Here is a 13,514-nt window from a genome sequence, read left to right as displayed (position 1 = left end):
CGAACAGAAAAGTAGTAATTCAAGTTAAGAGTTCAATTTAATATCAAGCAGAACATGGCAACAAGAAATAGTCATGCAACATGCTGCACTGTTGCATGTACATCAACTAAATGGGTACCTGGTGACCATTTCTTTCTCCTTGTTGGAGGCATAGCCGCTGCTGCTTAGATTCTTATTAGGGGAGGACAGGAAGTAGAGAGAGTGGTTCTTAAAGTACTGGTCAATGAGTGGGAGGAGCACCTGAAGGGCAACAAAGACGATGAGAAGCCAGGTCAGGTTAATCGCATCATGTTTGAATGCGTTCTCCACATGCAGTATTTGTGCCGCTTTCTTACTTTGGCAAAAAACTTGATTTCTTGCTCATGAGGTGACCTGTCTGTCTTGCCGCTGGCAGCCATGGCTTCTGGATTGAGAATATTTATTTAAAAAGAAGCTTATTTGATGTGATTATAGTCTGCTTTAGTCATATCTTGTGTACTATTATTAGTAGTAGTAGTATTATTTTTGTCATACCTAAGTGGGTAATGAATTCCTGGGCTGAGTCAACACATTTCAGCAGCTTCTTGAGGAATTTGTAGGCAAACCTTTTCTCCATGGAGGAGGAATCCTGCTCCAAGTCCTTCAAACCTCTGCAACATAAGAAGATGTCTATAAATGAAATGTTGGTAAAACCTTGGTGATGGATTCCACAGCTAGTTAGAAATTCATTCAAATTTTCTGCAAAACCTTAACAGAAGCTCAGAGAGAGCTTCTGTTTGTATTGACCTTGTGATGCTATATCCATTGATTAGCAGGAAGCGAAAAAGGTCCTGAGCCTTCTCTCGATCGCGGGCCTTCTCCTTGGCCGTCAGCGTGTCGTAGGGCACCAACAGAGGATGTGTTCCCCCTCCTGAAACCACAAGCAGCTTATTGTTCAGACACGATTAGCCACGTCTCTCTCCGCTGAGCGTCTCCGTGAAGGCAGATGGCAAACCGGAGAGGAAGCACCACTCGGCTGAATCGAGTTAGTCAAGACCAGCGAGGCAGACACGTGCATATGCTCCCAAACACATTTAAACGCAACAACGCAGCACTTTAATTCCACCCACCCAACACACACACACATACTCTTCCTGTCTGCTTTTCATGCGTCTTTAAGCAGTACGCGTTTCTGATCGGCTTCATTAGCAAATCACCTCGACTTCCAAGGTCACTTTTCTTCTTCTTGGCCCAGATGTTATGGTAATTTTCAGCCACCACCTCCACCATCCCCTTGAAAAGAAGACAAAAAGAAGTGAGACGCACATCCCGCCCACATTACTCATTTGCATGCAGGAAGGATTGCTTTTGATCTCGCATTCAGATTGAGGCGTCCTTTGATACATGAAAAAGGGAAGAAGTGCAACAATTCAAACGCGGGGTCACTCACTTGCAGCTCTCTGGATAGAACCACGTTGCTTGTGTCTATTGGGCTCGGATTGAAGCCGTTAGCCTGAAAACAGATGTAAGTTTGCGGTGAGAATCTGAGCTTGATTGTGCTGTTATCTGTAAATCGAACGCTGGATAACAGAAGACTTAATAGCCTGTGTTCTGTGTATTTGGGCATATTGAAGGAGGTGATTAGTAACATTAGTACTGTGCTGTTGGTGGTCCTGTAGGAAAACTAGAAAATGTAAAGTAAATAAAGCTAACATTGCTAAGATTATTTACAAGTAATGATTAGATAAAAAAAAAAGATCACGCTTCTGAAATGTAAATAAATTCTTGTTTAGAATTCATACAACGTAACAGTATGATTAACTCATTTTAACCTATAAACCAGCTGAAAAACAGCACTGTAGCACTACCAGGTAGACGTTCAGCATTCAAAGTTCTGTTAGGATCTCAGGGATTCTGCATTTGTGCCTTTGACCTGCTTAAATGTGTATGTGGCATATATTCATCCATTAATGATGAATTCATTCACGTTCATCTATGAAATCCTGGACTAAGAGGTCCAAAGGATGCCACGAAAATATCTCCAACACCGTTACAGCAACAGCACCGGCCTGAACCATCCATATAAGATTGTGCTGCATCCATGCATTATTTATACCATCATCTGATCATATCATCATATAATCAGACAACATCTTTCCAATCTTCTATTATTTACATTTAGTTAGCTTGGGTAAATTGTAGCATCTCTTTCCTGTTAGGTGTCAGGAGTGGTACCTGGTCTTCTGCTGCTGTAACCCATCTTTTTTATGGTTCAATAAGTTCGGACATGCTCTTCTGCATACCATGTTGCTGTCGTTGTAACGAGTGGCTATTTGAGTCACTGCTGCCTGCCAACTAAAAGCAGTCTGACAATTTTCTCTAGCATCACAGAGGCCCAGCAGGTCGTCATGACAATGTGTACAAGCCTAAATTCATTCAGGTGTCCGGCTAAAAAGTGGCTGTTGAGTGTTTTGACTGTAAGGAATCACATACATCTATACTACTTCTCTGACAATCATACTCAAGTCAAGCAAGATTTCCTCAACAGGAAAGCAAATTAGCAACTACAGCTGTGCTGGAGACGAGCAATTTTTCACCTTACAATCTTTGGAAACACTTCTCATCCCTGTATCGTACCTGTGAGGCCTGAGATATCTTTCTCATTTTCTCAGTCTCCCTCTGTTGAGACATGCTCTCTCCATCTTTGGTCCTATCAATACTCCACCCCATTGCCAGCATACTCTTCAGGGACTCTCTAATAGGCCATCTGTAAATATCCTTCTCCTAAAGCAGAGAGACAGAAATGGAGAACAAATAAAAAAACCTCATGAGCCTTAAAAGCCCTAATCTCTTTAAAGTTAATATTATTTACGAATATCACATTCTTCATACTGCACCTTCTCCGTCAGGCCTTTGTAGGTCCTCAGCTGAGGATGAGTCTTCGCCTTCTCATCAACACAGTCTCCATATTTCCACCCCAGCAGCACCTGAGGCGCAAGCAGAGAGTGACAGCAAACCTGATTTACTATTTGACAGACTGAGTACGAGATAAAGTACACATCATATTTTGCCGAGTCATGGTTGTTGCTGCTCTCAGCTTTCGTTAAAAACTTTAACGGATGCGACAACGCAAGCTAAGCAGTTGGCACAAGAGAGCGCATTAGCTCTCTACTATGGTTCTACCAAAGTTATTGTCAGCATGCCAGAGCAATCCCTCAACTCTAACAAAGAAGGAGACATCGCCAAGGGGGAAGCATTACTGTGACACAGGAGAAAGAAAAGAAAATATCATGATAACCATCCATCCTCTTTCTTCCACTTATCAGCTTAAGACAGCTGGGCTAGGCTCCACCTACCCCTTCCAGGGACCCTGATTGGATAAGCTGATATCATGATGTACAGTATTGACTTAATTTGGTAACTTTTATTCACTTTCATGTAACTGATTATCATCCTCCGCAGTTCCCTGCTCTTTTCTCACAACACCGGTGGCCTGCTCTAAAACTGCATCATTTAATAGCCATTTGACTCGGCGAAGGCTCTTACCTTCTCTGCAGACCATTTCTCATGGGTATGCTCGGCGTACTTGTTGGCAAAATGCTCAAGTTTCTCTGGAAGAGCGATGCTAGAATAAAAAGCTGACAGTTAGTCTGCAAGTATGTGCAAAATGCATGTTAATGAAATTACGCAGAGTGTGTGGCTGCATTTTTTTGTGTGCAAGGGTTTCTAATTGGTGTCTGGCTTCAAAATGGCTTACTTAGCCGTATTGATTGGTTTGGGGTCAAAGTTGCCCTGAGCATCCACAGAAACAGGCTTTTCCACAGTGGTACTAATGGAGGCATCCACATAGTCTGGTGGCAAAGCTCCAGCTATGGCACTGAGACAAGGCATGGCCATCTTGAACAGCTCGGGGTCGTACTTCTGCATGAGGAAAGAAGGAAAGCAACATCACTGAATGTGAAATTGCTCTCCTCCTATAGAGCTCTGCAAATAGAAATGTTACTTAACAAATGCAAGTAATGTCTTCCACTGCTAATTTAAGCTGAACTTGAATAAAGTCGTATAGCCACTCCAGTCTTAAAGAAAGAGCAAGAGGCAAGCGGAAGATATTGATGTTTTCAGACCGGCCCTTTGCAAAGCCTTCTTTCGTGAGTGGGCATTTAGAGAGATGTGCTGAGTCCAGCCATCTGCATCACTAATAGACCTAAACCTATTTATACCCAAGTAGTGCCTCGAATACATACATGTTAATCAAGACTGCATGAATTATGGGATTTTTATTAAACGGTTTATCGTGTTTTTAGAGCGTTTGCTGTTTCTTTACACACTTAGAAAATGCTCTTTAACAAGTAGGTGACAGCTGTTTGTCAAATACGTGTAAATAGAGGGACTTTCCCTCACCCTCTGAGACAAAGAGTCAAACACTCCCCAGAAGATCTTCTTGGTAAGCAGTAGTTCATCTTCAGAGGCTGTTCCAAAGCTGCCCCAGCCTGAAGGGAGGCAGTAGTACTTCCAGTTTTGCTCATAGTGGTTGGTTAGCAGCTAGAGGGCACAGGGAAAGACACACGTGCTTAGCGAGTTCAACGACAGGTAATAAGCATGCACACTGCCACACATGGCACCGCACAGGGGAGTCGCTTCTTCCAAAATCAGCACAAATGAAACTTAGGAACACTGTTTCGTGGGCCAGTCACAATCTATTACATCTCCAAGGTTTCTTTCCTGTGGCCTGAGAGATGGAGTCGAGACGTAGAGCCAACAAGCCCGTAATCACAGTCCACTCCTTCACCCCCTTGTTTAGCTTTTTCCCCTCCTATAGCTCCCCACTTTGCGCACACCAGATGATTAACACTTCTTACAGGTGTGTTACAGCTGTGGCACCTTGGGAGGGTTTATGTGAGAGTGAAAGAGAGCGAGAGGGGTGAATGCAAACACCATTACATTGATTGGAGTTAGTGGAAATGAGCTGTTGGTAGCTCCCCACCAAGCTGAAAATCTAATAAATGTACGAGAGCAAAGCGTGACCATGCAGCGACCACATGGACCACACAAAAAGAGCATGTAGAAAAGAAAGGGAGAACTTAAAACAAAGGAGAAGACGGCGATTAAGAAGTAATTAATAATTAGGACGATGGGAGGCAGCGAAAACAAAAACACGAGGGCAGGGCGACAGAGGATCTGAAATAAAGGATGACGGAGGAATTTAAATGAATGAAAGAGCGAAGAAACTGTTGCCCACCCTTAGAGGCATCTTGCAGTAATCAGTCAACAAGGGCACATCAAAGACGAGGCGGCGCAGGAGCTGCTGCAGCATGGAGGGACGAAGGTGCCTGCGGGATAGGGCGGGAGAGAGATAAGAGCTCTGCTGCCCCCGGGCTGCCTTTAAACATCTTCAGACTTTGACCAATTTTGTGCATCACACTGACTCAAAAAGATGGTTAAGATAAGTTGTTAGTCTTTACTACTTCTGGAAAAGTGGCTGGAGAGCTTTTTAACTCCATAGGCTGAGATCTGTTTTCTTACTTGCAAACAGACAGCAAGCACTCCTCTATCGCATCTCTCTGCGCCTTGGTCAGCGAACGGCCTTTGGACAGGCGGTAGATGGTGTGCAGGGTGGAGTCTATGAGGGTGGCGTAGTGCTCGGTGCCAGCGAAGAGAGGGGCGCAGCGGGTGAGGAGGGGCAGCATGGCTGAACCGATGTAGCGGTTCATAGCCAGGGCTGTCTCGGTGGTACACAGACCCTCCTGTAGGGGGAAAAGGTCACACAACATGTTAAAACTCAGATATAAAGTGAAACTATGATTAAAACTTTAAGTAGGCACTTGTGTTTGAAAGAAACAACATATGGATATGTTCCAGCTATTTTTTTTAATCTATAAGCGTACTGTTGATTAATAAGAGTAAAGAGCAATGACATTAATCAAACAAATTTAAAGCAGAGCTTTGGCTTAATGAGCTGTTTCTTATTGCTATAAAAGAGAGCCCGATATTATCGATCCAGAAACTCCTTGAAGTTCGGTGGTTGGCTACTCATTAGTTTTCTCCTATGCTGCTATCAGCTGCACCTACCGTGTCCAGAGAAGTAGCAGCCCTCAGGTCAGGGAGGAAGCCAACTTCAAGCAGGTGAAGCAGAAAGCTCTGGTCTTCCACACCATACACTCTGTCTAAAAACAGCACCATGGGGGCCTTGTGGTCCGGACAGAAGCTCGCCGACATGTCCGGCTCTGTCACTGACCCATCTAGGAGTTTGAAGCAGACATAACAAAGACGAGTTTTGTGATCCACGCAGGCGTGAAGCAGTGAAATACCCAGGGAACAGCATGCACTTCATAATGGAAAGTCTTTTCTAATTAGGAGAGCCATACGTATTCATTAGGCCGCACGCACGCAGCAGTTTTTCTGGACCCTTGACTCGTTGTCTTGGTTCTTGGCCTGCTGACAAAGCTTGTGTGGCAGTGCTCACAGCAGCAAATTTAAGAGGCGAGTCTTGCCATGCTTATGCAGATCAATCAATAGAGCAAGACAGCCCGCTATAGAAATGATCTGGCTTACTCAGAGCCACGGGAGCGTGCGGTAAAGCATCGCGCTGATTAAAAAGGCATGAGCAGTGAAATCGATAACTTTCCGCCTTGCACCGAACGTGCATAGTTTGGGAATCGCTGTGTGTGACATGCTGTAACATGCAAATAAAAACGAGGCGTATTCTCACACGTCACGTTGTTAGCCAGTACCTTTGTTGGTAATGGGCATTTTGAGCGGTATGCTAATGATTCCCACGAGGTCCTCGGTAGGCACCAGAGAGCGCAGGATAGCACGAATGCGCAGAGCTTCGCCTTTCCCTTTGTTGATGAGCTTTAGGTGGGAAAAGCAAGTGAATCAGAGGAAAATACAACAAAACAATTCCATGAAAAACAACCCGTGACACTTTCTAAGAAACTTACATGCATCTCAGGGGCACAACGTCCTAACAGGTCGATGAGAGCTGAGTAGAACGACATGATGGCATTGCCCATGTGGACCACTTCCTCTTCATCGTCACCATCACCAGACCTAACAGTGGGAAAAGAGCAGAAACATTTTTAAGGGCATTGAAGCAAAGACACAAATCAACAGGGGCTGATAAAGCAGTTAATCTGAAGGCTAAGGCCTTGGCATCGATTTTATAAGATTTGCTTGATTTTTATGGCTTACACATCAGAGCTAACTCCCTGGACGGAGCCTGGGAGGTCCAAAGCGGGCGTCTCAGAGATCTTAATAGCTTCCTTCATGGCAGCCAGGAGACCGTTCCCTCCCTCTCCTCTCAGAGCAGGTCCGAAACACTCCGGACGACGGATCAGCAGCTTCACCACAACGCTCGAGTTCTCCTCCACACTCTCGCCTGCAGTTCAGTTCAGCATGAGTAGACAACATCTGAGTAGACTTTGCCTTAAGCAAGTGACAGCAGTTCTTTTAAATCTCTGCTACTTTCTCTGTGCGTTTAAACAGAGGAGCGGCACAAGAATAAACAGAAAGAATAAGTGAGAGATGAAATCAGGGAGAAACCAATAAATGCAGACACACCGTTCACAAAGACAGCAAACCGCAAGAAGGACAGATAGCGCTCTCCCTCAATGGGGTTCCAGCCGATGTCTGGATAACCTTTAGCCAGAAGCATTGGACAACTCTGAAGACCACAGCCAGCCAAGTAGGTGACCACCTAAAGATACATTACACACATCATGTAGCTCAAATGATCTGTGCATTCCCTCCCTGTTGGTCTTAGCGTAGGTTTCTCTTTCTTAATATGCATGTATAGGTCCTCAAGTGCAACTGTCTTTCTGTCTGAATCAAGCAGGAAGAGTATACAGTGACTTAAACTCACCTTGTCCAGGTCAGGTTCTTCCAGTGCCAGAGCCAGCCCGTTATTGTCCATCACTGAGGAAGCAGCCACATCTAGAGGAGTGGAGCCCCTCATAGCTGGCGAAGCTGCAACACAATGCACCCACACAGGCTCAGATAGTTAGTGTCATTTTTGTTGTGTCTTACTGTACAGACAGCTACCCTGTGCCCATGTGTGCTTTTTAAAATAATGTGTAAACAGCAGGGGGTGCTATTTCCACTTTTTAAAATGTAACAGGAAGCTAACCTGCCTTAGTTTTAGGGTTCTTACCAGTTTGCACTGAATAATTCAGTCATATTAGGATATAGCATAGCACTGTACATTATTTATATTACAGCTTGTTTAATCTCACAAGAGTTGTTTCATTTTTATATTTTTTTCCCCGTAGTACTAAATAACCTGCTGTAACCTATGAGCAATAAGTGAAGTTGTTCATGCGCACACACACACACACACACACACTTTCTCTGGTTTGTGTAGTTGCAGGTTAAGTTCAGTGAGTTGTTAGTTTCTACAGCTCAGCTTTCACATATCCTCTGGCTGAAATTAAAGAGATCTTTGGCTCCTTTCAAAGATTTCGACAGCCACTCAGCTACTTTAAGCTGTTCCCTTATTCACAAGGGGGTCGCCACAGTGGTCAGGTCAGCATGTTTCTGATTGGCAGATTGTTTTCTTATATCCTTCCTGATGCAACCTGGAAGGGATGTGTGTCTTCTCCTGGTATTTGCCAAAAAGCGATTGCGGGAATTTAAACTGGTATAAATGACTTGATAAAGAATATAAATGAATGATATCAAGTTATTTTGAGCCAGAAAGAATATTCCTGTCACAAAGTAGAAGCTGCAATCGGTTTTTGGCTGCGTGACTGTTATCGATACAAATGTATCAATCTAAATGTCCTTTTCAAGAGATTTGCCCAAGAGGGCAGAAAAATGTAACAAATATGACATCACAGTTCTATAAATATACTTTAAGTGACCAAACAAGACAAGATTGATTATAATGTGGGTACCTTAATGTAGAGTCATAAAGTCATACTAACATAATACTCACATATTAGATTAGATTATATTTTATATATGACCCCTTCATTAATCCGGTTCACTATAGTGTATTTACCAATATAAATAAAGTTAATCGATATTTAAAAAAACACAGAAATGTCAGAAATGACTTTTTGCCACAACACTGGGATCAAACCGGAGGATTTTTCACTTGTTACACGAATGTGTAAATCACTACATTCCTGTGCTAAACATGGCTGTACCCACCTAGGCCCACGCTGCTGTTCTCCAGTAGGTAACTGAGGTGGTCAAACATGGCCTTCTGATTCTGACGGCTGATCCGGCAGAAGTAGCACAGGAAGCGACAACAGCTGGCCACCATCTTGGGAAAGGCAATTTCCTGAAGGGTAGGATAAAACAGAGCCTAAGTGGCTCAAATATCTTCACTTGGATATTAATAAGAGTAAACTGCATCTTTTTAACTTAAAATGACTCTCAGGCAGCAGTCATGCTTTTATGAGTGGACTTGACTACTTTTATTCCTGGATACGGCTACAAAAGTGTCCCTCGAAAAGCAGCTGATAATAAGTGTTGTTGGAGAAACTGTTGCTTCACTCTGGGGAACTGAGTTTACAGTAATGACTTCCTTCATGCGTGTTACTCTAAATTCCCCCCGCGTGTCTCGGTTTCTAATTGATGCGTAAAAGGCCTGACATCGTCACACGCTGCCAGCAAGCCAGCCCGATTCAGTCTGCCCTTTCTGCCCTTCTGCGTTGTCAGGACCACGTCCTCATTAATGCAAACCTGCTCTGCGACCATGCAAGACTGGATTAAAACACTGTTTCTGCTGAGATGGTGCTACAGACTCCATGTGGGTAAAGGCAGAAGATGGTAAACCTGGGACTTGTCTCCTCCGAGGACATTGACCATGACCTCCATGACAGTCTCATGCATGCCCAGTATTCTCATGAGGTTCGGGTGCTGGTAGAAGACCTTGTTGTTCATAATGTCACTAAAAAGCACATGGAAAGAAGCAAACTTTGAATATTTAGGTGTTTGCTGAAAAAACAACAACAGTTTTTCTGTCTAAATCATCTACATCAGTTGCACACAAGTCGAATGACCTACCCCAGTCCATCAATCATGAGCTTTTCCTCCTCCTTTCCCATTCGAACTGACAGCAGAGATCTGATCTGACCCAGGGAGGCCAAGAGGTTGATGGTGTCCTGGACCGAGGCAGCGCTGATGGTATACGTCTTCCTCATGGCCCGGAGGAGCTCTCCAACGCTGTCGTACTGCCTCCTCAGCAGGCTGAACATTTTGCGAACAAGTTCAGGGTCCTGGATGTGACACTCCTGGGACCAGCTGACCATGGTCTGAGAGATAAGCTCTTTCAGATTGGCTGGAAATAAACATGAGGAAAGACGACTCAGTTTCCTTTTATTAAACAAGCTGATTGCCTCGTATTAAACAGTAAAGCAGAGAAAGGCTTGCCGTGGCAGAAGTGCTCACTGTATCGTTTCGACATCCTTACTGTACATCACGGGCCTTGAAAGGAACATTGACTTTGACCTTCTTCCCATTAGCTGGGGTCACAACAAGAGGCACTTAACATACAGTAGGCACATATTAATGCACAAATTCCCTCCATTAACCTGCCTACTTGACAGCGTGCTTTCTTTTTCACAACTGACGCTTGAATATTGAATAAAAGAACTTGCTCCATGTGGCAAATAAGACCTTAAGAACAGAACGAAGAAAGAAAGAAGACAGCAACATCAAAGTCTTCACGTGGCTTTAAAAAACAACAACAAAAAACTGTATGCTTGTGTCAGATGAGCTAATCTTTGAAAAATATTAATTCATTCCAAAGCCACGCTTTCAGTGGGGCAGAAAGATCCACTGAAATGTAAAGAATAAAGAAGGAAACAGGATATGGTATTAATAGTTCTGCCTTTGCGGTTAAAAGGAAACATTTGTTTGGACAGCTCATATGTGGGTTACCCTTAAGGCTTCATTAAAACTGGATCAATAGAGTGTGTGGGTGAGGGTTTGTTGTTTTTGTTTTTTTATGGTTATGAACACACCAAGGATGAGAAAAAACATCAATTAAACAATCCAGTAGTCAAAAATATGGAGTCATTAAAACACAGTTGATTTCCTTAACACTACTGCAATTAGGTGATTGCGTTTTTAAGACCACGTGTCTGTTTGGTTGATTGGTACTCTTGGTTTTCAAAAGACTGTTTGACAGCAGACTGTCAGTCTGTGCAAGGGTGTGCGTCTGTGGTTTTTTGTGAGATGGGCGGGAAGCCAGCAGGATGGCACCAGTAACAGATCCTGTTGCCGAGAGCTGCGTGGGTGTCAGAGAAAGGGCAGATGCACATGCTCGAGATTAAGAAGTGACATTTTTTTTCCTCTCTCAGCAAGCACCTGACTCGCACTCTGTCACACAATCAAACACATTCACTCTTCAGTCACTGCCTGCTTTGCTGTTAAATATACTGCTCTCCCACTTTCTCCCTTACTACGCCACAGTAAAGAAAGCTGGACTATGATGGAAACACACACACACAGATCTCCTCATGTCTGACCATTAAATGCTCCTACTGGATAAACTAAACCAAACAGCTTCTGTGCTCCTTTTACTTCATTCTTATGAAATGATGGCTGAGACAGTGGAGCCATCTGTATCTTCAGGGGCTCTAGGAGAGAAAGAGAGATGACGTGGTGAAGAGGAGTTACAGCCTGAATCGCAGCACCAAATTTAATAGGTGTCTTCTTCACTTGGTGTCATACTACTTCCTTGGAGCCTAAACCCACTTAAAAGGAAACACACCAACAAATGACAAACCGTAGACACTAAAGCACACTAAACCTTTTTTGTGCCACAGTCCGGTTTATTTCCGACAATATTTTGTCATCAGTGGATCAAAGTGGATCAAATCTTTTTTTGTTGTGCCATTTAAATATCCTAACATCTAGGGAAACCGTGCTTGGTATACCATTTAAGAGATCTATTATATTTGTATATGTGATTTGTCTGTGGCACTTTCATGATGAGTAAATAACCTTAAATCACTAGTTTCGAGACATTTTGAATACAGGATGATTATTTGGGCAGGTTACAGTATGGTCACCATTAGAGAGGTAAAGTGGGGATGCTTTAGGGCTGGCCTAAGTTTGTCTTTAAGCACAAAATATCCGACTCTAAACAGAACTTTGCCCAGTTAAATAGGAACTTGTGGTCATTCACATTCACTGGTGGTCCCAGATCCCTGAGAGAGGCAATTAGACACATGTTGCAGTTGCACTCTTGTGGCACACCCGTTATTTGGACCTGCGACTGAAATGTTTGTGTTGCTATGTTTGTGCTCGATCTCATGCAGTCTGCACGTGTCTGTGAGTTTAATCAGGTTAAGCATTGAGTTTTATCGCTGACGATTTTTGATTTTTTTCCCTTTCGTTTCTCCGCTCTCATCTCCCGGAGCGGCTGACACAGGATGCTCTTCACTCTGAAGCCTCTCTGCTCCACCAGGCTGCATATTTCCATAATGAAATTGAAGGGAAATTGAAATGGAAATGACTGCTACCCAGTGAATCAGTCCACGTGGCAGCGGCAGACAAATAGAGGCAAGACTGAGGGCGCTAGAAGTGCAATACAGAAACATCTCCTGTTAATTCTGCCCTCTCTTTTGTGCCAGGAACACAAAGAGAAACACAGAGGTTGTACAGAAAGAGGTGAACAAGGTCACGAATGAGCAAAATGTAGCAGGGACTAAATGTACAAGGCGTGAGCTCAGCGCTTGTGCTTTTATGGGAAAACAACAACAACAAACCAAACCACTTCCATGTCTTGCTCAAGGACACCTTTTTTTCTTGTTGTTGGACAGCTTAACTATGAAGTAACACATCCTAAGAGTAAACTGCTTCCACTTGTGATTCAGTATGCTTCTGCAGTAATATTGCTCAAATTTGTTGTCCCCAGCTCACTAATTAACTTTTAATCAGCATCATCGTTAGCTATTAACCAGGTTCAGGTGTAACGATACAGTAGGCAGTACAGCTCCATCATTCAAGCAGCGCAATGAAAGCAGTGATTTCCTCACAGGGTGCAGCTTGCTCCATCTTCGTGGGCTCCTCTGCTTTGTGCGCCTGGCCTTTGATCCTGTTCACCAGCATAAGGAGGCGACCTTTAATCGATGTATCCTGCTCGTCTTCGTCTTCCTCCATAGGGATTCCTGCATTACACAGAGAGGAAAAAACAACAACAATGTGCATGATGTGCAGATGTGCAGGAACTCTATTGCCTCTCCTTATTTCTTAGCAATTTAAAGTTTCTTTGTTTTTTTTTGCACGGGTGAGGCCACCATTAGATCGGCAGTACCACGGAAGGGAGGGCGATTCAATTATTTATCAAAACATCAAGATGTCAGAGAAATTGCGGAAGCAGCGAACATTCAAATGTTCTGCCTTGACAGAAAGCACTGCAGAGAGAGAGGAAGAAACATCTCATGGAGTACAGGCACCATTTTGCTGATGGCGACGCAACGGCAGCTCACAGTGCCAAGAAATATGTGCACGTAAAGCATTTTTCATAAGGATGTTAGTTTTGTTTTATTATTCTTACATTATCAGCCATAACGCCAGTTTGTGCTGCCTCGGTAAAATAA

At 43.6% G+C, this 13,514-nt stretch overlaps 1 protein-coding gene across 4 annotated transcripts in view; it reads right to left on the bottom strand.

The window, feature by feature from the left end:
• Positions 1-13,514, bottom strand: part of LOC100702813 (ryanodine receptor 3) — a 105,927-nt gene that overhangs the window by 28,410 nt on the left and 64,003 nt on the right. For all 4 annotated transcript variants that reach the window (XM_025901029.1, XM_025901030.1, XM_025901031.1 and 1 more), the window contains 23 exons: positions 12,951-13,082; positions 9,970-10,243; positions 9,739-9,853; positions 9,109-9,241; positions 7,820-7,923; positions 7,519-7,654; positions 7,150-7,336; positions 6,900-7,008; positions 6,690-6,810; positions 6,028-6,197; positions 5,482-5,702; positions 5,198-5,288; positions 4,360-4,500; positions 3,716-3,879; positions 3,505-3,583; positions 2,856-2,945; positions 2,596-2,742; positions 1,409-1,471; positions 1,176-1,251; positions 766-889; positions 514-629; positions 336-403; positions 119-240 (listed from right to left, as the gene is read on the bottom strand). In XM_025901029.1, coding sequence (XP_025756814.1) covers positions 119-240; positions 336-403; positions 514-629; positions 766-889; positions 1,176-1,251; positions 1,409-1,471; positions 2,596-2,742; positions 2,856-2,945; positions 3,505-3,583; positions 3,716-3,879; positions 4,360-4,500; positions 5,198-5,288; positions 5,482-5,702; positions 6,028-6,197; positions 6,690-6,810; positions 6,900-7,008; positions 7,150-7,336; positions 7,519-7,654; positions 7,820-7,923; positions 9,109-9,241; positions 9,739-9,853; positions 9,970-10,243; positions 12,951-13,082 — 2,983 coding nt within the window. The remainder of the gene's footprint in view (positions 1-118; positions 241-335; positions 404-513; positions 630-765; positions 890-1,175; positions 1,252-1,408; positions 1,472-2,595; positions 2,743-2,855; positions 2,946-3,504; positions 3,584-3,715; positions 3,880-4,359; positions 4,501-5,197; positions 5,289-5,481; positions 5,703-6,027; positions 6,198-6,689; positions 6,811-6,899; positions 7,009-7,149; positions 7,337-7,518; positions 7,655-7,819; positions 7,924-9,108; positions 9,242-9,738; positions 9,854-9,969; positions 10,244-12,950; positions 13,083-13,514) is intronic.

Source organism: Oreochromis niloticus, linkage group LG19 (genome assembly GCF_001858045.2).
Source record: "Oreochromis niloticus isolate F11D_XX linkage group LG19, O_niloticus_UMD_NMBU, whole genome shotgun sequence".
In the NCBI taxonomy this organism is placed as follows: Eukaryota; Metazoa; Chordata; class Actinopteri; order Cichliformes; family Cichlidae; genus Oreochromis; species Oreochromis niloticus.
The sequence above is the reverse complement of the archived record's forward strand: the minus strand, read 5'-3'. Positions and strand labels throughout refer to the sequence as shown.